Below are 27,992 nucleotides of genomic sequence, written 5' to 3'. Positions count from 1 at the left end.
TTTTTTTTAATTGTTTGGGAGAGAATGTGCAATATCGACTCCCTTATTTCCTCAAATTATTGTTTGCCTTGAGATAAGAGTGACTTGACGAATGAATTTTTTTTTGCCTTGACTTGCAACATTGTACAGTGGCAAATAGCCACTCTTCCAAAAGGGCAACCTTTTTATTGCCCCTACCAGTTGAAGGTTACTATTAAAATAAACATAAAAATAAGAAAATTACATGTATTTAAAACAAGCACTTTAGTCTGCTTGATTAATGCCAATGCTAACACAAAATGAATCACATTTATATCCGTTTAAGCAACAGATATTTGATCAAATGATTGATGTGAACTGTGATTGTATATCATTACTGCCTTTTATTTTACAAAGTACAGCATAGTGGGGTTTTTTCCTCATAAAACCTAATTTACCCTTTTTATATGTAATCAATGTTTTCTTCACATACTAATCGAAAAGGTGCTGCATGATTGAGATTGTGACCAGTCTTTGGTTCACAGTATTGCTGAGCAGCACCATTTAGCATTAAAAAAAAGCACATTTGCGTGCACATCCATCTTACTCGTGTGTTAGTCAGAAGCGATAAGAGCTTGTCAGCCAACAGCAATCGCAGCTATAGGTGCTGTCAGTCGCCGCTGTGTGTTTTTAAGTGTGTATCTGTTTGTGTATAGACGCCGTTTGAAACGAGGCATCAGTTCGCCTCGCTCGCAGTCAGCAGTGACTTGCTGATTTGTTCATTTCCGTGTGAGATGTTTGGAATTTTTCTTTTGCTTTGTAGTTCAGTGTTGCAGCCAATTTGTGTGCTGGGTGTGTGAGGTGAAGTCTGTCCAAAATAGAAAGGAGGGCAGTAGATTTCTGTTGGAATAAAAATATTCAAAGTGACATGGCTACACAATGTGAGTTTTCATTTTGTGTTTTACTACTTGAAATTTAAAAATGGACCAATGATGGTATCTCTTCAAACATCTGACCATTTTTTCACGAGTGAAGTCAAGTCATTTTATAAGTCAACATTTTAACTGTCCCAAATGAACACCACAGCATTTTTATTTTTAAATCCTCACTTTGCTCATGTGTTGCTTTCTTTTCCATGATGAATGTAACACACCGTGCGCCGCTTCCTGCCTTCCATTTGCAGATTGTCTCTATAAAATTCCCCTATTGAATCAAGTCAGAATTTGTTAGCGCTGCATCTGTTTAGACGTCACTGTGCCTTTGGGTAAGCTACGGCATGCTGTCAGAGAACGCAGATGTACTTTTTGCCGAGCGGGAGCTTGGATGACTGCAGTTATTGATGTACTTGATGAATAAAAGTGCCATTAGGAATGCTCTTTAGATGGCAAAATCTATTGAGAGGTTGCATGCCTGCGTTTGATTTAAATGCCAATAAAGTCACCTAGGACACGTCCACATAGCGTTGAAGGATTGGACAGCACACACTGCCATTGTGCTCCTTTTACAGCTTGAACTTTGCACGGTCCTAATATTACTCCTGACACCACCCTTCATCATTTTTATGATAAGGCTTGTGTGAATGTGTTAGCGGGTGAGAGTGGGGGGTTGCCCCGGTCAGAGGAAAAGGTGCGCTGTCTCTTTAAGGTTTTTAAGCCTCTGAAGAGAAAAGTTTGCCTTTCATTCGGCGTGCGATGCCGAGCGTGTTCCGCTTCCTGTGTGAAAATGATGGATGACAAGTTAAATTTGTGTCTGGGGAGTGAAGGTGAACTGTGACAGAGTGATTTGTCTTGGGAATGGAGGGTTGGGGTCAGGCGAAACTGGGCGCCTCAAGGCACAAGACATTGACAAATTCATCCTGCCCGCCGCATTTCTGAAGCCTTTTGTTTTGAATCCTGGCTACTCACAAGTGACCCCCATCCCTCATCCTGCCAGCCTCTGAAGGATGCCTTGCCATGCCAGGGGGAGCTCAGCGCCACTAATTCTTGTCATTCACCCCCCTCTGCACTGACAGGCCTGGACATAAACTCTTTCAGCATGTGAAATATTTATCCCCGACCATAACCCGTTTTTTCCTCTGGCCTTATCGTTGCAGGTCCCTGGCAGGCCTCAAAACGTTCACTGAGCTGGAAGAGCTGGTCGTGGACAACAATCTGCTCGGGAATGACCTCCGGTTGCCCAGGTTACCTAACCTGCACACCTTGACGCTTAATAAGAACAAAATATCCTTTTGAGTAATTACTCGCTACCTTAATAGCGCTGTAAAAAAAATGCAGACGTCATCATAAGCTGTTGGTTTTGGTGTCTTGAGGAAACACTTAATGGCTTTGTGTGGAGGAGCTCCATGGAGGTGCTGTTTCTGAGCCACAGGGACCTCTAGTGGAGTCAGGTTTCAAGTCAACAACAACTATCAAAGAGAATAGGGTCAAATTGAGTCATGAAATGATCATTTGTTAATGATACACATTCTTATTCTTATAGCGGAAACTCTTTGAAATGTATTTTACTGCAAATGAATGATTCGTGATTTTAGTTTTATTACACTTTAGATTCACCAACCACTGCTGCTTCAAATTTCCGTGATGTGTGATGTTTTTATTTTTTTTTTGAGGGGGGGGGGTGAATAGATTAATATGTAGGATGTTTAACACATTTAGTTGATGATCACTGTGTCTCAGAAACCACTGGCCCCATGAAGTACTCTAAAGCAGTCTCTTTTTTTTCATTGAGTGCTAGACATGTAACCAGTTTGAAGAGGAATTTCAAAATGAATTCATCCCCAAATTTTAGCTGACTGACTTGGCTTCTCCAAGAGGTAAGAAGAAAAAAAGAATTAAGTCTAACATACAAACAATAAAACTAGTTTTCTTTTCTCAAATGCAAGTAAATAAGTATAATTTCATCCAGAAATAATAATATGCTTTTCTATGTTTTTAGTATTTTTAGTATCATTTAAAGTATAAATCTGGTAAGTGTTATATTTAGAATTAAAATATCCCTCTTAACCAATACAAACACATTAAAACTGATTTTTAAAATATCCCTCTTAAACAATACGAACACATTAAAACTGATTTATGTTTTTCATATAGAGCAACTGTAACGTAAACATCACATTGGTTGTTGCTTTAATACATTTGTGAAGTATTTTAGCTATCACAGCGTTTACATTTATCCACATGTACACGTACACAACTCAAGCATCGGGTGGCAAACAACACGGTAATTCAAGATAATTATACTGTAATGTCTGCAGGGAATGCGATGGGGGAGGGTGGGGGCAACACGTCAAAAGCCACCCCAAATTGTACGCCAGTGCTGCTACTTAAATACATTACTGCGTTCTTAGTCATCTTGAATCCATTCTGTGTGGTCTTACATGCATGAAAATTCATTTTGGTTGTTGCTGTTTATAATTCATCGCAAACTTGAAGCAACTTATTTAGTTTTTACATTCTGCATAACACATAATGATTAATTTGGTCAGTTTTGTGACATGAACCGTTTATATTTTTAATCTCTCGACAGCGGTGTAGTGTTTATGTTCTTTGGGATGTGAACCCATTCATCCATTTTATATACTGCATTTGACCAAAAAAAAGAAAAGAAAAGAATTTTGTATTTTTTTTACTTGAGGGTTGCGTTGCAAATGTACTCTGAGGAGTTTCCATGGTAAAACATGTTAACATCCTTTGTCGGCTTCCGAACGGGTTCGGCAACGTGTCCTCTTTTTGCTCGGTTTCCTCAGACCTCACCGGAGGCTCACCTTCTCACATACATTAACACACGTGCACACACTTCTAGAGTCAACATGAAAATGTGTGGCGTCTGGGACCGTGCGCCGACTTGGCTTGTGAAGTGGCGGGCACATGCTAATAGGCCAATTATGTACATCCTGTCGTGGCGTGCTGCCATTTTATAGCTCGAGCGCGGCATTAGCGGCGTTGTATTTTGACACTTTCGGGGCTCAATTTTCCAAGTGAATGTATTAGTGATGAATGTGCCTGCTTTAGGGGCTGTTTGTTTTTTTTTTTCTCCACAATTGGCAAAAAGTTCTCCACGGTGCAGCTCTGGGAAGCACGGACCGTTTGAACCGCAGGGCATCCATCATGTTGTCACTATTCTGCAGCCGGCCACCTAGGAAATGAAAGAGATGACGAGAAAAGCAGCCAAATTGTGTCACTGCTATACGCCAAAGCCTGCACCTTAAATTGGCCCTGCGTCGCACAAAGCTGGTGACTAGCTCCTTTGAGCGCCTTCGTACGTGTGACAGTGATGTGTTCATGGGCCGACGGGGCTGGGAACAGCGCTGGGGGTAGTAAATGCTAATGTAATTAACAGTGCTAGGTCCTTGACATCCGCCCTTTGACACCTGACTGATATTGAGGCCCTGCTGGAGCACTTGGCTGACGTGACCCCGTCGCTGGAGTACCTCAGCTTGCTGGGCAATGAGGCCTGCCCCAACCAGCTGGTCAGCTTGGATAAAGATGAGGATGACTACCAGAGATACAGGTCAGTTCTGCAACTCAACCTTAACGCCTTTCTTATATAGCAGCGTTACTGTATGTCTCCATTCTGTAAATTTACAGGTGAAGTCAGGTAAATTGCTAAACAGAAAATTATGGTGTAATAATTTAAATAACGGGGCGCAGAATGTGTGTGAATGTTCTTCTCATAATTATAGTTTCATTAAATATAAATGTTGATATGGAACAGCATTCCACTGAAATGAAATTTGATACAAGGCGTTGGTGTTGAAGCCTTTCATCAAGAAAAATGTGGATGCTTAAATACAGGCGTAACCCCCCCCCCCCTCCCCCTTGGGTGCAGGTATAATAAATTCAGACATAATGACAGTAAATAATGTTTCATGATATGTACTTGCCTTTAGCATGTACTGTTCATTCATTTACCTTTTTGGCCTCTGGCTGTGTTTCGTACAGTAATAGTGGTGGACCCGCCCAAACACTTCTTTGTGTTCGCACGTGCGTTTTAAGGTAACCATTCCGGTTTATGTGTGGTGGTTTTTTCAGCCTAAAAAATGATCAGCATTCAGATACACAAGTATAATAACACGTAATTTGAAAACATCTACAATCACATCTTGTACCATCTTTTGATATATCCATTTGAAGTTACTGGAAAATCAACAAACATAGGTGGGACATATAGGTGTGTTTTAATGATAATAATATTTCAACCCAGACAACTTAGCGCCTATGCTAGCGTGACTTCAGATTTGTGTGGTGTTGGTACAAGCCACCACACCCCCCAAAAAAGTATTCCAACATATACACTTTATGATGAGGTAGATTTGCTATATAAAAGACTGTGCCCTCTTTATAGAGTATTTTTAAACATTGCGGGGAATATTTTGAACTTATGAATGTGTCCTGAATACCCCCAAATAACCTCAGAAGAAGTTTATTTTTTTATTTTTTTTTTAAAATAAAGCCACAAGACTATCTTGCAGCCATGTTATGCAGCTTTTTCTAAGTCACATATTTGATGATGTCCTGTTCCCTCCAAACATTTCACAAGCAAACTGTAGATCCGACCACATCGTTCTAAAAGCTTTGTCACGCGGACCCTCTCTACACTTTTGCAAAATGGATTTCATGTGTGACTACTCCCTACCACAAATGAGTGTTTACTAGCCTGCCTTAGCGCGGCAGTCGATGCATTAAACATCAAGCCGGGCCCCGAGCCATGCAATATGACCACCATTTGTCAGGGTCCTTTACGTGAAATGTGATAAAAGGCGAAAAGCATACTCTCTTTTGTCTGTTTTAGCCCTAAGTGCTTGTTTCTGACTCTCTGTTGCCTATTAATCATTTAGCACTCGTGCCTTTCTTGAATAATATTTCACCTCCCTTTTTGTCTCCCTTTCACTTTCCCTACCCTGCTCACTTTTCCGCCCCGCATGCTTATCTTACTGGTGAGGAAAGCTGCTCGCGTCTGAGTGACAGCGTCTACGCTCGTGTAATGTAATATTCATAATGTGTCACATAGTCAAACATCAATTTGAGCATGATGCAGATTCCATGTCTGACAAGGTTAGGCTGTGTGCAGGTCATGACAGCATCGGGCCTTGGGCAATAAATAGCCAGGCCTGTGCCTCGGGAGCTTGATGTCTCTCAAGTGGAGGTTCCTGGTGTGGTGCCTTCGTCCGCCAATTAGTGCGACGACATAGAAAAGTATAATTCATCGCCACTGCAGCCGCAGTGGTCAGCGGGGTGGTTAAACCTTCTCCCCTTTACTATAACTGACCATGCACATTCCAAGTGGCCATTTGCGGTACTGCAGTTGCATGTATCACCATTTGCTAGTTGGTGGTGTCACCTTTGAGATTCAGTATAATCATTGCTGATTTGGAATCAGTGAAACATTTAAATGAGTCTAAACTGTGCATCTTGTCAAAGTAATGCTGGGTAATTTCAATACGCAATTGGCCGCCGGATGTCTTATTGCATGAAACAGGTTTGTTAATAAGACACCACAAAAGTGTCGTCTCCAAACATTTCCGACATTTCCAGGTCAAACAGACTCAAATCAGAGAACACGACAAAGGCCGATCGCTGCCGTCATAGTAGAGAAAACCTTTAAATCACCGCTGGCATTGCCTCCTTATGATTGAAACATGAACTTTTCTGTCCCACCTCACCCCGATCGCCATCATGTCACTTGGTGCCTGTACTCTACGTCCTTCCCCATCTTCCACTTAGTTGCTGTGTCCTTTTTTGGCCCTGATACGCCACTTCCTTCTCTCTCTCTCTCTCTCTCTCTCTCTCTCTCTCTCTCTCTCTCTCTCTCTCTCTCTCTCTCTCTCTCTCTCTCTCTGCCAGGCTGTGAAAGGATATGTTGTCATCTATGTATTCTCACCATTATCTTTTGACGTTTCTCCCCCATCCCCCGCCCCAATGAAAGACGAAGTGTGTCTGAAAGCCGGGAGAGATGCTGTGATGCCGCCAGAATGACAGCTCTGGCAGACGGGCAAGCGTCTCCTTTCATGCTATTTATACGTCCGACTTCTTCTCATCACCTTTGAAGGTTATTACCTTCAAGGAAACATCATTAGCGTTAATTTGGCAGCGACATTATATCGGAGTAAACATGTTGTTTGTGAATCTGTGCATTTTAGTAGTACTTGTTTTCAGTTTTGTACCACTCTTTCTACTATTCTAATATGAAGCCATGCAATGAATGTAGGTAGTCAAATAAAAATATACTATTTTACTATTATTATTAAATACAATATGCCCTAACTATTTTTTGTTATGGTAAAAAATAGTTGCATGACGAAATTATTAGAAGACAAAAATAATTGTAATTTTATTTTTATTGTAAAATGAAATTTTGGTGCCGATACAATATTCCTTCAAATATAATTGAACTATACACTATGTTTAGAATGTATATTTTGGAACTGGATGAAGTACTTATGACTTAAATATGTTTGGGTGAATCCATCCATCCATTTTCTGAACCGCTTTGTCCCCACGGGGGTCGCGAGCGTGCTGGAGCCTATCCCAGCCGTCATCGGGCAGCAGGTGGGGGACACCCCGAACTGGTTACCAGCCAATCACAGGGCACACAGAGACAAACAACCATCCGTACTCGCACTCACACCGAGGGGCAATTTGGAGTGCTCAATCAGCCTACCGAGCATGTTTTTGGGATGTGGGAGGAAACCGGAGTACCCGGAGAAAACCTACGCGGACACGGGGAGAACATGTAAACTCTACACAGGGAGGGCCAGAGGTGGAATCGAACCCGCACCCTCGTAATTGTGAGGCAGACGTGCTACCCAGTGCGCCACCGAGCCACCCCTGTTTGGGTGAATGTTGGTCTTAATTCTTCCTAGTTTCTCATGAGGCAACACAGTTTAAGACTAACTGGATGGCCTTTTATTTCACCCACACAGGTATTTTGTTCTGCACAAGCTCCCACAGCTGAAGTTTCTGGACACAAGGAAAGTTACCATAAAAGAAGTGACCGAGGCCCAAGCGAGAGGGGCATTCATGAAGGTGCTCAAGCCCAAGTCAGACACCGTGAGTGACTATTTCCTGTTTACCATCTTTTTTTAGACAATAAGCTGCACTTCAGATGCTTGAATTTTCTCACAAATAATCAGTGTGCCTTATAATCAAGATGTCAAATTGAAGTTGAATGAAGTTTGACTAATTTGCTGTATTGGTTTGTTTTCCCTAATGTCCAATCATGTGCCTTACCACCCAGTACGCCCGATATATAAAAAAATCCCCAAATGCACCTCTTCATCAATACAGTATTTGTTTTTACCACATCCATTTAACATTACATTTCTTCTCTCCTCCATTGTTCTGCAATCTATCTTTCCCCTTCCCTAAACACTTGACTGTCACTGTCCGATTAGAGAGGTCCTCTTGACCGTGCCCTCACTTAGAGAGTGTGTATCTCTGTGTGCAATGTGTGTATGCGTGTGTGTGTAACTGAGTGTGACCAGAGGCTGACCTGATTCCGTATGCATGAGCCCAGATCAAAGACGACGGGCGGCTGTCCGGTCGTGCTTGTGTCGGCCAGCGTGACATGGCTGGCGATTGGAGTGACAGCTCACGTACACGCTGCTCACCATGGCTTAATTATCCCCCCCCCTCCCGCCCTCCCCAACACACACACACATGCACACACACATACACACTTGTTTTGGGCCACACAGACTAATTAGAGCCGGGGATAAAACTGACTTCAAACCCCGTCTTTCACTTTTCCTCGCCCTCTTCTGCCTCTTTGATAATGCAGTGTGAATGATCATGCCTCGCCTTGATTTGATCACATGTAATTGTTGGGTCATGAAATATTTAGCTGCGCTTTGTCGTCTTAAGGTCTCAGGGGCTCTGCCGGTGAGCCCGGGAAGTAAGAAAAAAAAATGGATCGGCGGTAGGCGAATCAAGGGGGTTTAAAAGTGCACGGGGTAAGGGAAATATTTTTCTTTCAGGCAGTCAGCGGGGACGGTGTTGTCTGTTGGCGTCACTACGCTTGCCTCTTGATATGAAACACAGCAATAATTTAACCTCCGTGTGGCGTGTTTGCAAGATGGAAGAAAGTGGAATGAAAACAGTGTTCATCCACTTTATATAAAGAGAAACCAGGGACCTCGACAGTGATTTTGGCAGCCTGGAGTCACTTTATGAGATTTTATTTACATAGCTTGTCAGCGCGGAAGAAATGTTTGGCTGGGAGACGAAAGCAGAGATAATTACTGATTCTAGATGACATGACGTGTGTGTCTTTGTGTCTTGGCGCCTTTGAACAAGCTGTATATGATTATTTATTCTTTATGCAAAGTAAAAGGTTACGGCTTTGATGAAGACGCATTGACTTCCCACTGCACTCCCACTTTTTCTTTTCCGGGCCGGAATATATTTATATATTTTCAAAACTGTGTTCTCGCTGTTCCTCATTAGTCGAGCGTACGCCAAGCGTGCGGACGCGCTCCCCGTTTGGGCCGAGGGACGTGGGCGCACCCTCACCGTGCTGCGCCGTTTGTCTTGAGCTAGATGAGATGTGATGTGTCAACTTTTTGCAAACTCTATGAGCCATGAGCACCTCCCGGCTCTCATTGTCCACATCATCGTCGTGATTTGCTAGCTCGCCGACGGTGCTGACGACCAATTAACAACGAACGAGCCGGGGAGCGGCCTGCGACGAGGGCATAATTAGATACTTGTTTGCTTTTGCGCCTCTCCAAGCCGGATGCTTCTCATTGCCGTGCACCGTGTGTGCAATTTTCCTCATTACAGAGGATCGTAATTAGCTGTCTGGATTGCGTTAAGTGGTATGTGTTGAGAGAGAGAGAGATACTGTACACCAGCAGCACTGATGTGACTTAAAAGGTTTGTCCGTGCAGGAAGGAGCTGATGGCACTTGGTTGTTTACTTGTAAACAAGTGCCCTCTCCTCCTAGTCTGAGGGCCTTCTAATTACCTCTTATAGCTACAAACGTTTCTGTATGTGACAGCACACGCTTTTCACAACTTAGATGAAGGTGGATTTACAGGATGTGCCGAAAACTGCTGTGAATGTATATCTCTAAGATAGTGTACACAGTTACGATTGGAGAAATATTGGTTAGTTGTTATGTTGTTTTAGGTTGGTTGGTTATAATTTGGTTGGTTGGTTGCTTGTTAGTCAACCAGTCAGTCAGTCAGTTTGTTTTTTTGTGGATATGATAGCTACTACTCAGTTTTCTAACATAAAAGAGTCATCTGTCACTCTAATGCAGTGCAGTTATATGTCCTTACAACCTACAATTATAATATTTTTACATTTATTTGATTTTGCAGGCCTACTTAATATTTTGTACGGTATAAATTAAAACATCAACACGCACAACTCAGCTGGTTCAAAACTCAGTGCAGATGCCTTTTTCTTTTCAGTGGTTTCCAGTCACTGAACTTTTTAGAGATCCAGTGAATCATATTGGCTTGGATTGGGGCCAGAATTCGAACTCTTCTTTTTATAAGTAACACTGTGGCATTTGGCATTGAGCGGTACCGCATACTAATGAAAAAGTTTGGTTGTCACGGTATAATTTTACAGTGTACTGTGCTTGCAGTGGAACTGATGAGTAAAGCAAACATTGTAATTCCTCTCAATTTAATTGAGTTTTCCCCCTCACGATCCAATGAGCAGGTTCGCGTGTTATTCATTGCAATGTTCGCACAGTAAATTTATATTTTTTGCGTACTCTGTAAGTATTTGATTTCTCAGATCAGCAACAACAGTATATATTGATCTTTTAGAAAAAGTGTGAACAATACCCTTTTTAATTATAATTGCTTTAAATGATGTTGGGGTGGGTTGTATTGCCCTTCTGAAAGAAAATGAGAAGTAAGGTTTCTAAAAAATCAAAACAAAACAATGCTCATGTAAACAAAACAAAAAAGACCTATAGAGGACAATTGAAGTGTTTTCCAAAAACCACAACATTAAGCTGACTCAGGCTGGAAAAGCCTTGAGCTATATTTTGGGAAATTGGGCGTGTTGGAATGCCATAATGTGATAATTCCAGATGAGGGCTTAGAGGTCATGGCGATAAACCACATGGAGCTCTTTGGACTATGCTTTCGGAAAATACGTGTGGTGCTTTTTGGCTCCATTCCTCCAACCTCAGTTCGCCTGGGGCGCGCTTACTTGCGACCAGCAGTGTCTGTTCAAACGCAGACTATGCATTCTGCTTTCAGAACCCACTAAAAAACCCACCAGTTAAAAAATAATGCACGGCATACTAAACTAGAACACTGACTCCTGACTTAATGTTTCGCTGAGTAAAATAAGGTCAGAGACAACTCAGGGATAACGTCAGCGCGTTTCAAACTCTCCTCGGACGTCCCTTCAAATTGTCCTGACTTGATTTCCTAGCATGAACACACGTTTTTCCTCCTGACATCCGTCTTCTGCGTATAATGTAAAACAGACTTTGCGGGTGGTTTGAGCCAGCGCCCGGGTCCCACGAGGCATGGCGCGCACAGGGTAACGCTTCTTCACGGGAATCGACATTGACAGAGCCAGGAAAGTCCTCAAAGTAGATCTTTTCACCCCCCCCCCACTATAGACACTAACTTGTTTTACAGCAGACAGCAGCTCATATTAAGTTTGAATGAAAGGAAGTCCGTCCAAATTTTCAATCGACTGCTCGGTTGTAGACTCATAATTGTGCATTATGGGATACATGATTGTGGGTTATTTTGCAATGCAGCTGGGGGCATTTTGGTCTGAGTTGGCTGTGCGGCTTCTTTTTTCAAATCGCTGTAAAACGTAGTTGTCACGTCCAGCTCTGCTACTCAAGAGTTATGACTTCTCCAAAGTTCTCAAACATAACAAACGGCCTGTAATATGGTGCTTTGTGAATGTGCCTCTGGTGCCTTTACTAAATCATTGTACTGAACAAATGTATCCTCAGGGAGAGAATATGCTTCTCAGGAAATACAGTGTAACCCAAAGGTTGCTCGTAGAGGCCAGTTTATTTGCTCTCCGATTTTAGCCGTGCACCATAGTGAGGGTTTACAGAAGCCTGATTTGTTACCATCCTTATTTAATGATATTCCCAACCAGGATGTGCACGGTAGATTGAGAAAAGACAGAGCTGTAGTCTCAGCTATGTTCGTAATGTTTCTGTCAACAATGTTAGCTTGTATAGTCTCAACATCTTCAGGAAAAGAAGGCAAAATTAATCTTACTTCTTGGAAAGTATAATCAAAGGGCAATGTTAAATCTGGACACATGTGGTTGCTGTCTAAATGAGCTGCAGTAGAAATAAGAACTTAAAACAAACACTAAGACAGCAAAAAAATGTTGTAAAAGAAACAGGCTATGTTAGAAGTTGGATAAGGAACTGATAAGTAATATTAGACTTGACTGTACAAACATTTGCACAGCTACAGAGACGGATGGAGTGGGATTAGTTTGTTAGAATTTTCCTCCTAATCTTTTTGTTAACTGCTTTGTTTTTGCGTTATGGTGAATTTTTTTAATATTAAAGTGCACGACGTTAGGCTTCAGGAAGAGGAAAAAGTTAGCTGGTCAGTATGATTTTAATCTTTATTTCGTGTAATTATTGGAAGCAATTTATGCACATTATTGGCTATGCTAACAACATGGAAGTTTCCCAGACTAACAAAATTAGCATTGCAGTAGGTCCCCATAGATTATGGAAAATATTCTATTGTAGCAAGGCTAATTTTTATTTTCAGACTGACATGGAAAAAAAATAAAAACATAGTAATTTGAATAAATTGTTTTCCCCCAATTATTCCCCCCCGCACCCTCACTTGCTCATCTTCCTCTACACTCTTTTCCAATTTTAGAGTGTTTCATAATGTATTTTAATGACATCACATTTCATAGCAGCACATCTGCGTATAATTGCTTTGACTCTCCCCTTGCTTGAACTTGCGCTGTCCAAACTTGTCTGTCGGTATGAACCGATGAAGCTTTCTCGGATCAGAGGTGAAACCTCTTCTAAGACAAGCGGGACAGTCCAGTTGGGATCGATTGAATTCCCTAATGAAAATGTTCAGAAGCAATCACTTGGACAGATTTAGTTTGTTGCGTGGTTGAACTTGATAAATCCAAGCAATCGTTGCAGTGTTCATTCTCTCGGGTGTGCGCCTGCGCGTGTTTGAATTGTTTCATAACTTCTCTCATAAAGTCAATGTTTGGACCAGCTCGGCAGGAGGTCACAGCGGGGTCACAAGCAAGGAAAACAACAGCAATTAGAGGGAGTGACTCACACAGTCCACATAAATCATCGGCGCACATGTATAATAAACACTCAGTAAAACTTTTTAAAGCACAATTAATTTGAAGTAATAGCGCCCAGATTGATTTATGGCTCCTCTTCAAAGGCTGCAGACGCGGGGTTGCATGACCCCGCGTGTCACGAGCAACTCCCCGCTAGCGAAAATGATAGATGAACTATTCCTTTTTGGCTCGGCTCAGAGCAGGAAAACAAACAAGCCTTCCGAAGGACTTTGAGGAGACGTTGAAGTGGCTGCATTGCATTAAGTGATTTTCCTCTCCTTCTGCTGACATCCACTTTGGAGAGGAAACGCCTCTGTGGTGAAGTATCTGCTGTTGTGATGTCTCTCATGTGTTGTGGTCCACTCCAAAGCTTGTCTGAAAACAGGCCAAGGTTGTCCGGTAATTATGAAACATTCCCCCTCATTTTCAAAATTTTAATAGCCATCCCAAACATGTCTGATGACATGATTTATTTTTCTAATATGAAAAATGGAAGGTTAGTTAAGTGTTGCATCTGTTTAAAGTTGGGATTGGCAAAGCCTTTGCTTTGTTTTCTCTCCGCAGGGAGAAACTCTGCTGACGTCAAAGAAAAGTACAAGAAAATAGTTGCGTGGAAATGAACGCATTAGTAAAAATAATAAAAACCGAGAAACCTTATGATTAATAAAAGTAAATATAGAAATTCAAAGATTGAGGATCATTGAGAATTTTCTTGTGCATGTAATTTGATCAGTGGAATGTTATGTAAGCCATAATCTTGAGGCAGCGGAGGTAAAATTAACTTTACTACTTGGAACGTCAGGCAACAGGTAATATTAGTTTGCTGCCCTGGTGGAAATTCAAATAATGTACCAAACAACAAGAGAGCAGTATTTTTCAAAAGTAGTTTGGAGTAGTTTTTGGAGCGGTTCATTTCCACTGGAGCACAACTCCACCTTTGGGGCTGCAGTTTGACATCTCTTCCACGACGCCTCTATTCTCTATCAGCTATTAAATTCCGCAGCGTCCCAACGTGTTCGCCTATCAGCCTGATCAGATCTAATCCACCCCAATGGTCTCCTCGGTGACAGAAAGAGACTGCTCGTCTAATGAGAGACAGCTGGCTTTAATGTTTGTGTCTCTCCTTCACCACGTTGCTAAGCATTAAACCAAACTTTCCATCAGTTGCCATCGTCTCTGATGATGTTGACGTTAATCAGCTCAGCGCTCGCTCTACTTTGAACTCGACTGTCATGAACACCCTCCCATGGCAGCTTTGCTTTAGATTCTTATCAGATAATTCAAGTAAAGCTCTTGTTATTGTTTACAGAATCCAGATGCCGTTGTGCTATTTACTACTTAGCACTTAGTCTCCCATATTTAGTGATTCATGATCCAGATAAACTACCATTCAGTTTGAAAAAAATAAAATAAAATAAACAAATCCTAAAGACTGGTCAATGGTAAGTAAGTTGACTCATTTGTGTTGCCCCCACAATAGCAAAGATTTTCCACTGCTCTGTTTCTCAATTGAATCCTTTACGCCAGTTTTTGTCTGCTGCTCATTAATGATGTCAGAGTCTTTCAGCAACTTTTTACAGCGTCCATTACAAAGTCCCTGGGCTAAAAGTTTGTGCTTCCACAGCCCATCTTTGTGGTTGTGGGAGCTTGTCACACATGTCAAACACTGGCTAGAAAGTGAGAAAAAGGGATATTGTTTCCAGCCACTTGGATTCTTTTCTCCCTGACATCTGCCACTCCGCCGAAATGATAAATTCTTGCCTCATTAGGCGTGGGTGTGGGATTACAGGCTGACAACACATTAATCACTGGACTGGGTGGCAGGCGCCCGGCTCCGGCTACAGCATTGTTAACCAAACTTTTCTAATGTGTCACTCTCCTCCCTGACATACCATAATCAATCATCCTGATTGGCAGGGCTGATAGATTACACTATTTATACTTTGTGTAATGAAAGCTAGCGTTTCCACCTACTGTCATTTTGGAGTCGATGATAGGCCGCAGCGTCCGGCTGAATGGGGGCAAGTACAAAAAGAGAAAGAAAAGCTTTGTGGACTTTGAAAGAGACAAGAGTGGCAAAAGCATGGGGGTGGTGTTAGAACACCGCTGGTCTGCATTGTATATCCTGTGCGGTGAAGCCGGTTGTCACGTCAACACTGCGCTATTGTCATCTTTCCCAGCGATCACTGGCAGGTAAAACTTGGCTTTGTGTGTCACGGCATCATGTTTCCCCTGTGACCTTGTCGCTGAGGTGAGGTGTTGTTCCACGGACCACTTTTGTGACAGTGTGAGAAAGATTTACACATGTTTAACAAGTAAATGGCAGAAGACAATATACTGTATGTGTGGCATGTCAATGTACATAGGGCAGCAACATAATGGGAGTTTCTCCAGCACATCGCCCGACAACAACGGCCCACCTCCGGCTGTGCGTTCCTTTGCATGGGAACTCGTGGATGAAATGTCACACTGCGTGATAACGTTGTCGTTCCCCTTTGTTCATTTTTAGACGTATGTATGTCTTCGTCTGGAATTAGAGATGATCTTGCTGCACTGGGGGAGGATATTGGAGGCGAGAGCTTGAATGAGAGGCTGCCAAGTATGCAGGACAAGGAACCAAAACAAAAACACTTTGTCATGTTTTGACAGCAGGTCTATCTGAAACTACGTTGTCGAGAAATTAGTGAACGAGAGCATATTACGGAGAGCTCGGTAATTTAGCCCGGCTCTAAGATGCCGTCGCAGATAGCTCGCAGGAGGCCGCATCCCCGACCTGACATTGCGGCGTGTATAATGCAAAATGTGGTGACATGCTCAATAGGTTCTGTCAGGTGCAGGATTGAATTCTCTGCCTACTGCGTCTCAGTTTGGCGCACGCTGGTCAATTATTTCTGAAGCTGTCAGCGCATGAGAAGACACTGTTATTTAGTATGTGTTAACTTGGCATCATTAAGACACTAGGCTGACAGAGAATAGTGCACCTGAATGTTATTTATTTAGATTCGCCGACAGGGGTAACCTTCATAGGCGGTGACCTCTCCCTGTTTTGCGTTTTGTGAGAACTCCCCCCCACGGTCCATTAACAAGAGGAGCTGTCGAGACAGCGGGGAATCAAATGGCCAAGAGTCGTCTAATCTGGCACGGTAATGTGCAAGAGGAGCCATTTGTTTGGACAGATTGCTTTGATCGCTCTGCGCCGGAGAGAAATGTCAAATTATCATAGATCTATGCCTTTGTCCTTAAAGTTTGTTTCATTCTGTCTTGTGCAGTACTAACAAGGAAACTCTGACTCTAACAGAATCAGGATGAAAGATTTTAGATGCTTCTTACATATCCAGAAGCTGTAGTCAGAAGACATCTAGGACAGACGGCCATTGGTATTTTAGTAGCTCTCTTGATTGACTGATGGCCAGTTTGTGGTGTAGTCAACTGCAATATTGCCCCTGTGATGACCCTGACAGAATAAGCAGTATAGAAAATGGAAAGGCTGGGTGTGTGGATGAATCAATAGAGAAAAACGTGGCGAGTGAAGGCGCTGCAGATTCATGTTGGAATTCTATTTGAAAGAGGCCTAAATCTGATCTAAGAATATCACCAGAATATTGACCCGGAAATTGGAATTGTCTCCAGCCTTAAAAAACAAAACTGGTCTTGACAAGATGACACACATTCACTGGGAACCCAAACTTGTACCAAAATATCATCCACAGGTTGTTGGAGCTCCATGACCATCTTGGCGGTGTTGTGCATGTCTCCAGCAACCAAATTTGATGCATTGATGTGCGGTAAAGCAGTACGGTAGCCTAGTGGTTAGCTCATCTGCCTCAAAGTTCTGACCTGGTCTGGTTCATAACTCAGCATTGACCTTCCTAACCCTAATCCTAAATCAACCCCATGCACTTTAAGATACTGTAGGCCCTACCAGAGTAAGATGCTTCTGATGGCAAGAAGAAAATGGTCCTCCTGAAACAGCACCTGCAAGCAGCTGTAAATGTGATGAACGTGAAACCTGATCACTTGAAGCCACAGCGTGACCTCCAGTGCGGCAGGATTAGGTGATTGGGATGTGACAGCTGCTGTAACAACATCTCTGCATTTATCTCTTCCTGCTCTCTATGTGTCATTCTTTCTTCTTGCTTCTGTCTGACTGTCTCTTTCCTCTCAACAAGTCCGACTTCTCTATAATTAATGTCCCCAAGGGCGATCCATGGGTCAGGCGAAGGGGGTATGTGGTAGAGGCAGGTAGACTTGACACCTCCTCATGCGGCTGATAGCAAAGGAGAAACCAATGATGAGCATTCTGAGGTTGGAGGCAAAGATGATAAGAATACTTAGAGTTGAAGGAAGTCAGCGACCTTTCCAGTGCAGAGACAAGAAGGATGTTACCGTGCTGGATTAACCAGTCAAATTTACTCCATTATGGGTTTAACCTGTCACAAGTGTCACATGTGAGTGACAGAAGGATAAAGCTTCAATGATGGCCGCATGACAGGCCCTGGGAATTGACTTTGTGGTATTAGTTGAACCTTTACCTTGCAAAAATGCAATACGTGTGATTCCTGAGATGTCGAACATAAAGAGGCATAGTTAAAGGGAGATAAAGATCAAGACGGGATTTCTGGTAGCTAGTGAACACAGAACAGGGCCAATGTCAGTCTTCAGAAGATCTTATGTTCCTGTGTATTAAGATATTTTTTTCTATAATACTACATTGATTTATTAGGCCATACTTACAAAACAGCCACGAGGGGCTTCAATAAAAACATCAAATTTTAAACTGGTTTTATTCTATCTAACCTGGATCACTAATTACAAAATATACTTCCTTCCTTGTAAATAGCTAATTTTAAACTTTCTTCCCGGTATTTTCTTGTTCAAAGTTCTGTCCAAATGAATGAAACACATATTGATGTAATGCAATGCATTTTCTCAATATTAGGTTTAATTAAGTCTAGTGTGCCGTCTCGAATGTGTGGTCACTTCCTGTGTTGTGCTGTTCTTTTCAATTCATATCCAAGTCTGAAGTGTCCTCTACAGCCCACGCTTGTATATCTTCACATAATATGCAGACTGTCCCCCAGTTGGTGTTTCACAAACAATTTGAGCCCCTTTTCCCAGCCATCCCTGGCTGAATAGCCACTCATCCTTGTTTTCTCCTGGTAAAGAGGCATTTTTCTTTCCCTCTCAACTTCTGAATAGAGACAGCAGAGAATGAGGGAAGCCGCGTGATGAGCGGGGGTCGATGGGAGAATGGTGCTCGGGCTAAAGAGGAAATTAAGCTGAAACAGAGGAGGACAGAGGGACATTCTTGTTGAGCGGCGGACGCGTTCAGAAGAGCGAGGGCTGCCAAGGGTGTAGTCGAGGTCATTGGCGGGGCAGAAGGTTCAAGTGACACTCAAACAGCATTCTTCTTTCATTCACTGGGACATTGGAAAGGACTGTGAAAGGTTGGCAGAGGCCTGTAGGGCACATGCGGGCAGTGAAGTGGGCAGTGAGGCTTTTTTGGGTTTGGTGTTAAGCGACATTCAAATGAATTCCCTTGTGTGAGCAGTCGCAGTGATCAGTCTATTTAAAAAAATTGCTTTTACTGTCAAATTGTTCGCAACTTAAAGTGGTTATCAAAGGAGTTATAACCCCGGACAATTTCATTTTGATGCTATTTGCAGTTGGCTTTAACTTACATGCTGACAGATTTGTCTTCCCAGAATAAGTCTGACTTCTTTGCACTGTTACACGCTTGTAAAAATGACGGAGACCCAAAGAGGTGTGCGGGTCTGTAATAAGACATCCTGCGAGATGCAATGTGAGTCACGATTAGCAAGACATATTCCGTTTCAAGGAAAACTTCTTCGGGCCACGCGGAACAAAGGTTTGTCATTTCATTAGAAACTCAAGATGACAAAATAATCTTCTGTGGTGGTGGGTGGCACAGCAAAGGCATCCTGACAGACAATTGATCTCTTATTTTCTTTAATATTGCTTTTCTATTCTCTTTTTGCCCGCTTTTAACAAACAAATCCCAAAGGTACCGAAAACCTGCGACCTTGCAACACCAACACATTGTCTCATTCTGTACAAATGATTCATCTCGGTTAATTCGACCACCCGTGGCCTAGACATTTAAGATGCTATAATAATAAGCATCCCAAGAGATTGCCTGATGCGTAAGGCAGATTGGTGGTGACAATAACTGGCAGAGACCCTCACTCAGTTCTTGGGAGGTAAACCCCTTCCCCAGTGAGGGACTTTTCGTGCCAGCAGTGATTCAGAATGTGCTAATAAGTGTGGTAGCATGTTTTGGTCAAATATAGCTGTAAAGGTATTCAACACCATCACTGACCGATAAACAATCAGTGATCAAACTAGGACGTACTTGCAGTCCAGCAGGTCAGAAAGCAGAAGACAACAGGAGTGACAATCCTTTTATGAGATCTACCCTTGTCATCATCTTCCTCTCAACCATCTTCTCTTCAAGTGTCCTCTGTGACGCATGCTGTTCTCTCCTGGCACCCGTCTGCCTATTTCTTGTGACTCACCATCCCGTCTTCTTCGCAGTGGGGTGGAAGTGTTTGTGGACGTTTGTTTTGGCGGGGGAGGAATACCCCGTCCACCTCTTGTCTTTCAGCTCGTCACACAGAACATGACAGGCTTCCTTCTCTTTGGTGCGGGAGATCTTTCTCACGCGCCCACGGGGAGTCAACGTTTTCGTCTTCTGTCTCATCTTCTTGAACTTCAGGTGGAGACAGAAGATCAATATTGTGTTGGTGAGCGGACACTACCTTGCGCTTCAGTGATGTTGTTTGAAGTCATTTAATACGGGCTCGTCAGTTCTAAAAGGAAGGATGTTTTTTTTTGTTTCACGTATTTTTGCTATTGTTTGTATGAATTTTGAATCTTGAATGTACATGTTCAGGAGATCCATGGGTTACCAGGTTACAAATGAATGAACTAATATTTCTTATACGTACAACCAGCTTCTGGTTACAAGACAGCCATTTTTTCTCAGATATTGTGCGGTTTTTCTCAGACCTTGAAATTTTAGGCAAGAACAAAAAAAAACTGACATTGAAAGATCATTGTTTATTTTTTTGCAAATACGTGTCTTTACCTAAGGGCTTGGAATTAGTTCTGACTTCATTGAAATTATTTTTAAAAAAATGTGCGAGCCTTAAGCCAAACTCTGCACATGTTTTGTTTCCAGATGAATCCTTTATGGAGGATTGTCAATACCAATTTTCATCGTGGGTGGGCCTTTTCTGACTGCCAGTCTATTCCCAAAATCTAAAATGTAGCCTTTTTGTTTTTAGTGAACCTGCATACCAAAGTAGCCTGACTAAAATCTTCAGTACACACACCCATGATCTGTTTTCCTAATGTATGCAACTGTCTTCTGTTTTTAGCAGCCTGGGAGCTGCAACTGAATCAGCTGTTTACACAGTCAAATAATGACACACTCGACTCCGACGTGTACAAGAGCCGCCTTGCATAGCGGCAAACACATTTTTTTTTGCCCAGAAAAGCCTCACTCTCCTAAAGAGAGGGCCGTGCCTTCAGGGGCCACGTCAGTTACCTGCTGACACACAGGCTCGTGATTGATGAGACGCCAGCGGCGCTCGAGTAGACTTTGTCAGCCGCTCATAATTTATATATCTTATCTCCATCACAAGACGGCGTGCCGCGTTATATGCACGGTAGATGAAAACGCCAGGGTTGTTTAGGAAGACGCTAGTTGCTAGATGCTAGCTGCAAAACTATGCGTCAGCTCTCTCATCTGGTCCTTCCCTGTCCAAAGCAAGTCCAGTCTGTCAGTCAGATGCTCTCTCTCATGTTTCCCTTTTTGTGTCTCCATTTCACCATTCTAATGATTCCCTTTCTTTGCTCTTCCTCTCATGTCACCTTATCTGCTAGCATGTACTTGATGCAAGTGCAAAGCGATGTCATGGTGGAGGTCGACCTTGAATTTCAGATTAGTTAACTCCAAGGAGTGTGGAAAACAAATAATGTGATTCTGAGTGGCCAAAACAGCAAACTATCTATCTATCTATCTATCTATCTATCTATCTATCTATCTATCTATCTATCTATCTATCTATCTATCTATCTATCTATCTATATATATATATATATATATATATATATATATATATATATATATATATATATATATACACATACACATACACGCACACACACACACACACACACACACACACACACACACACACACACACACACACACACACACACACACACACACACACACATACATACATACATACTAGGGTTAGAGTTCCATATAGCAAAGACTGGACATTCTTTCTATCCAGAGACTGCTTTTTGTTCACTGCTCTTTGCAGTCGACCTTAATGTCAATCATTACAGCAAGAATAGCACTTTTTTTTTAATTGCAATTATGATTGTTAGGTAGTTTACAAGAACTTGCCACATTTTGATTCCATTTGGAATACTATTGTTATTTACATTCAAAGTTATTAAAAAACGTCCTTATGATGAAACTTTTTATTCCAACCCACAATAAGGTTTAGAGTTCATTAACAGTGTAACTTACCAAACATCAATATCTTGTTTGTAAGTTCAGTTTCAGTTCACGTTAATGAACAAAGAACAATACCAGCAATCCCCCATTGTCCTTGTATGTAGTAAATAAACTAGACTTCCAAGATTTATTATTGCCTCTCTGAATTTAAAAATAAAGTTTAGCAACCCTCAGAACTCTACCTTACTCCCTTGCAATTGTCTTTTAGCAAGCTTTGTTCTCTCAAATTGTGCTCAAATGTTTTAACGTGTCAAGTTAGCGGCAGTAGCAACAAAACAACTTTGATTTGGTAACCCTTACCCACTATTGATCTTGCCTGCTAGATAAAAGAATGCTCCCTCTTGAAATCATGCATTTTTCATTGCGCTATCAATGGCCGCCTTTACATTTGGCATCCCACTTGGCTTAAAGCTATACTCACACATGCTGTCTGGTTTGCTCTATTGATTCTTGAGGGTTTGCTTGCTTGTATACTGGAGATGTCAGTCCCTTGATATCATTTTACTGCCTTTGATCAGCCTGATTGCTGTAAACAGCCTCAAAGAATGAGGCTGTTTGTGTGTTTCGGTGGAGACAAGGCTTGTGCTTTGTGTTAACAAAAATATATATACAAACGTTTTTCAAATGAGAACATTATATCTTATTGCGGGGAGCACATGTACATAACATGGAAAGTCCCGGGCAAATATCTTTCTCTCTGAAAAGTGTTTGGCATTGATGCTTGTCAAGTGTTAACCAACACTTTGGGCCAAGGACAGACAAATGAGAGACTCCTTCTCTCTAATAGAACCTCAACATGTGAAAAATATAGTGCGGGAGGCAGGAAGAACTCCTCAAAGATGTGACCATCAGCATCCCAGTTGGGTGGCTTGGCAGCTTCCATCCTGCCATGGTGTAATTGGAGAGAAAACATATATGGGAGTAAATAACCCCCTGTCAGGAACATTAAAAGGATATGTTGTGACAACTAAGAGCCTTGCCTGCTGAGGACGGCAAAGTGCAGGGGCGAAGAATAAGACCCATCAAACAGAAAGGGAAAAAAACCCGCCCGGAAAAAACGTGAGTCCAAATATTCAAGGTAATTGTTGACCGGTGGCGGAATAGAGTGGCCCTGTTTGTTTGTCAAAGTTTGCTTTGAGTGGGAAAAAAAAGATGTCTCAACTATTGTCACTGCTGTTTTCCGCTGCTTTTGCTGTTGCTATTTAATGTCTGCTTCCAAGCGTATAATTTCAAAATAGTAAAGCTAACATTAGCATGATGAAAAAGGGGGCTGAATATGTTTCTGTCAAAAGTCAGACTGCAAAAATCATGGTGATAAAAAGATGACACGTTTCCCGTTAGCGTGCTGTCTGACTTTGATTTACTGAGATCATTTCACATTGTGATTTATGGGCATATAATTTACTGATTGATTGGATGGATCGATTTATTGATTGGGTTCACTCAGTCAATGGTGTGCTTGTTGATTAATCAATAATAGGTGAACCAAAAATAATTGGATTGCTTTGCCTTAATAAGTAAAATAGCTTGAAAGTAAAGCTTTCAGCTTCTACCGAATTATTGATTGATTGATTGATAGAACTAATACTTTTTAATTCATCGAAGCCTAAATATTGACTATGATTGACTACTTTTTTATGTATTGATTGATTGTACGTTCATCTTTTTTTTTCAACATTTTCAACGTTCATCCTTTTTGGAACATTAAATGACTGGAACATACATTGTGGTATGAATTGTGGTCATCTATTACTTTTTGTAATCATCTACACAACAGTGTGATGACCCTGGTGACCTTGCCATTCAAGTGAGAGTGTCAAAATGTTAATGAGGACTCGTAGCACATCACTCCAAGGTTAAATAAAGTCTTCACAAGCTGTCGGTCAAAATTCCATAATTCATTTAGTTGGCATGTTTCCACCCAGCCTCAATGCGGCGGGGACGGGGCTTGTCTTGTTGCATTTTGTTTAATTCTTCGGTGTGCAGGCAGCCTTTGTTGCAAAGGCAAGATTGCTGCTTTCGCTTGGTGGCCCTTGCTCATTAATCATCAGTCAGACTATTTAGACTGCAGCCGCCAAAGCCACCACCTCGTCTTGCCGTTGGCTTTTGTCGCCGTGGCACCGCGCTTTGTGGTGAGAGGACGCCTAATTATTAACTGTTAAAATGACAGGCGGGGCTGTTGCGACAACATGGCTGCCTGACAATTGGTGGCCTACAGAACACCCTTTTACAAAACAATGCACTTCTTCATTTGTTCACATTAAAGTTTCTTTAGAATTATTTTTTTAATAAAATCATTTTTTTTATTTTAAAAATAAAGTCATGTTTACTTATTGTTAGAAAGCTGACAGTTGTATTCAAATGTTCATAAAAAGGCAGCAACCATAAACGATGCAGAGAACATGTTTCGTTTTTTCATTGAAGACTCAGACTTGTCTTTAGGATGGGCTGGATTGGCCATCTGGTAGAGTGGGCAGATACCCGGTGGGCTGGCATCTTTTGGGGCTGATGTTTAATTATATTAATTCTATTATAATGATGTAATTGATATTAATTGACAATATAATTATTCTTACATTATGACTATATTGTCATCATTTCAATATTACAAATAAAGTGAAATCATGAATTCATTAATTTTATTACATTATTATGTTTCCTTCAATCTTGTGCTTTTGTAAACATGCCGTTTTGGGAATCGTGTTGAGTACTGTGCAATGTTTTCTTCAAAACTTTCTCTGAAATGTTGGCGATTGCGACATTCTTTTTTTTTTTCCTAAAACATAGTCATTTTGTGTGAAAAGTGTTTTATGAAGCGCTCCCAAAATGTCGTGTTTTTCCCCCTCGAGGGCCACCACAAGCACACCATTGAATTTGCATAAACTAGTGTGTTTAAACTAACTATTTGTCTGGCAAATGATGGCAGTAAACACAGACTTGTGTATGCATGCTATTTTGTAGTGATTGGATTTTTGAAACATTTTCTCGCACAATTGTTGACAGTGCTTTCTAATACCCACAAAAAAAAAAAGAACACACTCACTGGCTCATTATCAATCATACTGGAAACAGATATCAAACCAGCATGAATAATTAAATCACTTCCTGCTTTGCTACAGGATTCCGATGAAGATTGAGATGGTGATGAGTTTGAACCGTCCAAAGGATATAACGTGTGCTATATATTTTTCAATCGTACAGGGGAAGAAAAGAATTAGTTGAAGCCTCCGGGGAGAGTGACAGCCTTTGTTATTTGTCTTCTGACTCTAGCAGACAGCTATCAAGAAGAAAGAGAAGTCAGCTTGCACCGCCAAGAGAAGAAAATATTTGAGTCAACCCTCCTTTTCCCCCAAAAGCTCGAGACACCCCCCTTATAAAAAAAAAAAAAAAAAAAAAAAAAAAAAAAAAAGGGATCGAGTTGCTGTCACTGTCAGCGAGCAAACATAAACTTTTCTGGCACCTAATAAATAGGCAGTGTGGCATTGTTCTCAAAGCCAGACAGGTGTGTCTGCCTCACTGATGATGGATTCCATTATTCTGTATGGAAAGCCTGTTGGCTCTCTTGTCATATGTTGTCACACATCTCTCTCCGGTGAGAGCGAGGCTTGAAAGATGGCCAAAAGTAATTACACAGGCGCTTCCCTGACGCTGCCGCCATGTGCTTTCTCCCACTCGTCACCACTAAAGGCAAAGGAAAAGAAAGGGGGAAAGGGGAGGGGGGGTGTTACCCACAGCTATATTTCACCGAGGACTGCAGAGATGTCACTGCTCTGCTGCTGCTCCTGATGTCGCTCTCCTCATGTTGATTGCTAGCTCATTAACCCGTCAGCTTTATTTTTCCAGGTTTTGGGAAAAGGGCCCCGGGCGGTTTTAGTCGTCACTGATCCGGTTGCGCGGTGATGACATTATTTGCACCTGAATGGCAGCGACATCAACATCTCCTTGTAAACGTATCAAACGTGAGACAGCGTCGCCTTTGTTTTCCTCGCAAGCTCACTTGGCTTGCCGACAGGCCGCTGATTGATATTATCATCGTCATTGTCGGTAAATAGTGCCACGGCAGATAACCAATGGGCTTCCTCTCGTCGCTGAAGAGCTCATTTATCTTTCCGCGGCTCGGCCCCGCCATATGCCGAAATTGGCACCGGAAGTCGGCTCTCATTTCAGACTTTAATCCTCTTCTCTGTCTCGTTTGGTCTCCGTCGCTCTGCTTCTTCTCGTTGAGAGTGAGTGAGACTTAAGTGAGAGGAAAGATAGAGCTTAAGTCACTTGTAATATGTTGGAGCAACTCTTGATTAGATCCTGTCAGGCTGAAGTCTCCTCGTGTCTCTCCCACTTTCCGTCTACCTCGTTCTTGGAACGACGCTTTAACCGTGAACACACTGCGACTTCATTAGGGATGCCTGCACAGTCCAATGACAGCCAATGCAAGAACTGGATCAACGATAGATTTCAAAATATAGTTCACAGAAGATAATGGGAATAGAAAAATCTAGGTCTTACGTATTTTCTAACCCGAGTGCTTTGTGAAACGGTCTTCAAAGTGTATGTTCTGTTCTTCAGCTATATCTTCCTGAAAGTTTTTATACTTTACCGCCCTAACACACACATTTTGTAAGTGAGCTATAACGTGATCCCCGGATTGTTTAATTGCCGTTCAGGCATAGCGCGTCTCCCATTTCTTTCTTTGAGTAGGTCACGAATTCAAGTGAGTTTCCATGAGAGAGCCCGGACGTAAACCCCGCAAGACAATAAGCCGTTGTGCAGCGGGTACAGTGGTCACAGGGGGTCTTTGAAACATCATATTGAAAAGGTTAAACACTGACATGGAACAAGGCAAACATGCTGGGTACACAACCTCTAGTGAGCAGGAACAAACGATGGGATTTGTGGGGGAAAATAAAAAGGTAGTCAGAAAAGACCCATTTTTTCCAATTGTAATTTTATGCAATAGCAAAAAGAGCCAAATTAGATTTGTTACAATTTTACCACTCGTGGAATTTTATCTATTTTTGGGAGGAACAAAACTTCATCTAGATCAGTCAACAAAGCAAAAATGTAAATAAGCCTCTACAAACATTCCATCCAGTTGCAGCTTTGATAAAGCCCAAACTTAATAAGCAGCAAATAAATGACTGACTTCAAGAGACCTCTCTGTTCTGTGCTCTGATTGGTCCATCTGTGTTTCGGGGTTTCCTATTTCTCCTCCCAAGCCCTGGTAGCCTTGTATCCTTCACCTTTGTGTCAGCGGACAGCACTGATATCCTCCGAGCTGGCGACAGATACGTCATCCAGAGAATTTTGGGTTTGTCCTCAGCCATGGCCTCGTCTTCCTCCATGTGGACAGACATGCATGACACTTTGTGCCTCCATGATAAAAAAGCTTGGCATGTAGGCAGAATGAAAGAGGGTTGTCTTTCATTGGCAATTAGGGGAGAAAATAAAGATGATGAAGTGTGGAGCACAAAAGGAAGCTTGAGATCACAGGGCTGTGATGAAAGGTGATTAGAAGTGCAGGATTCGGTGGAGATAGTCAAGGAAACTTTTCCAGCAATGTTATCGGAAAGTGTGACAGCTTGTGTTTTTTGTTAAGTTATGGTTTGCACAATCACCATTTTTGTTTTAGTAGGTTTCAACTTGCTGTTGCCTTGTTTGCTATCTTGACACATGACGTAATTGACATACCGACATAATTGATCTCAATAAAAAATTGTTCTTTTGAAAGTTAACCAACTTTGAGGTACTGTTGTATAAGACTCTTCTGACACGGTGCAAGTTAGCCTTTCATTAAATATTAAATATTGAAAAAGTAGCAAACAGCTGTAGGCAATTACAATGTAAATGTTTATTGGGTTAAACAATACAATGATTTGGCTGGAATAAAATCATTTGAAAAAAAAACCCACTTGCTTAGGCCTTCGGGGTCTGAGGATGACTGACATTTATTGGTGAAAACGTCATACGATATCCCCTTTGTCCATTATTGTATTCTCTGTTGATTTTTCTTGCTCTCTGTGTCGTGACAGCCATAACCAAAGGCATTTTGTGTTCCACTAGCCCACATGTTTGTCCCATTCTTGTAAATGTGATATCTTTGGAAAAATCTCCGGGGGGTAATTTTTTTTTTTTTTTTTTTTTTTTTTTTTTTTATGATGCGGCCCAAGCATCCACTAATAGTCAAGAGTGAAGTGATTAGA

At 41.8% G+C, this 27,992-nt stretch overlaps 1 protein-coding gene across 12 annotated transcripts in view; it reads left to right on the top strand.

The window, feature by feature from the left end:
• lrmda (leucine rich melanocyte differentiation associated) overlaps positions 1-27,992 on the top strand; it is a 266,124-nt gene that overhangs the window by 103,428 nt on the left and 134,704 nt on the right. For all 12 annotated transcript variants that reach the window (XR_015067407.1, XR_015067404.1, XR_015067398.1 and 9 more), the window contains exons 3-5: positions 2,051-2,177; positions 4,328-4,467; positions 7,880-8,006. Coding sequence is in view for 1 of the 12 variants with exons in the window: in XM_085922107.1 (XP_085778233.1) it covers positions 2,051-2,177; positions 4,328-4,467; positions 7,880-8,006 (394 nt within the window). In the remaining 11 variants the exon portion in view is untranslated. The remainder of the gene's footprint in view (positions 1-2,050; positions 2,178-4,327; positions 4,468-7,879; positions 8,007-27,992) is intronic.

Source organism: Syngnathus leptorhynchus, chromosome 10 (assembly GCF_054491065.1).
Source record: "Syngnathus leptorhynchus isolate UIUO chromosome 10, UIUO_Slep, whole genome shotgun sequence".
Taxonomy (NCBI): domain Eukaryota; kingdom Metazoa; phylum Chordata; class Actinopteri; order Syngnathiformes; family Syngnathidae; genus Syngnathus; species Syngnathus leptorhynchus.
The sequence above is the reverse complement of the archived record's forward strand: the minus strand, read 5'-3'. Positions and strand labels throughout refer to the sequence as shown.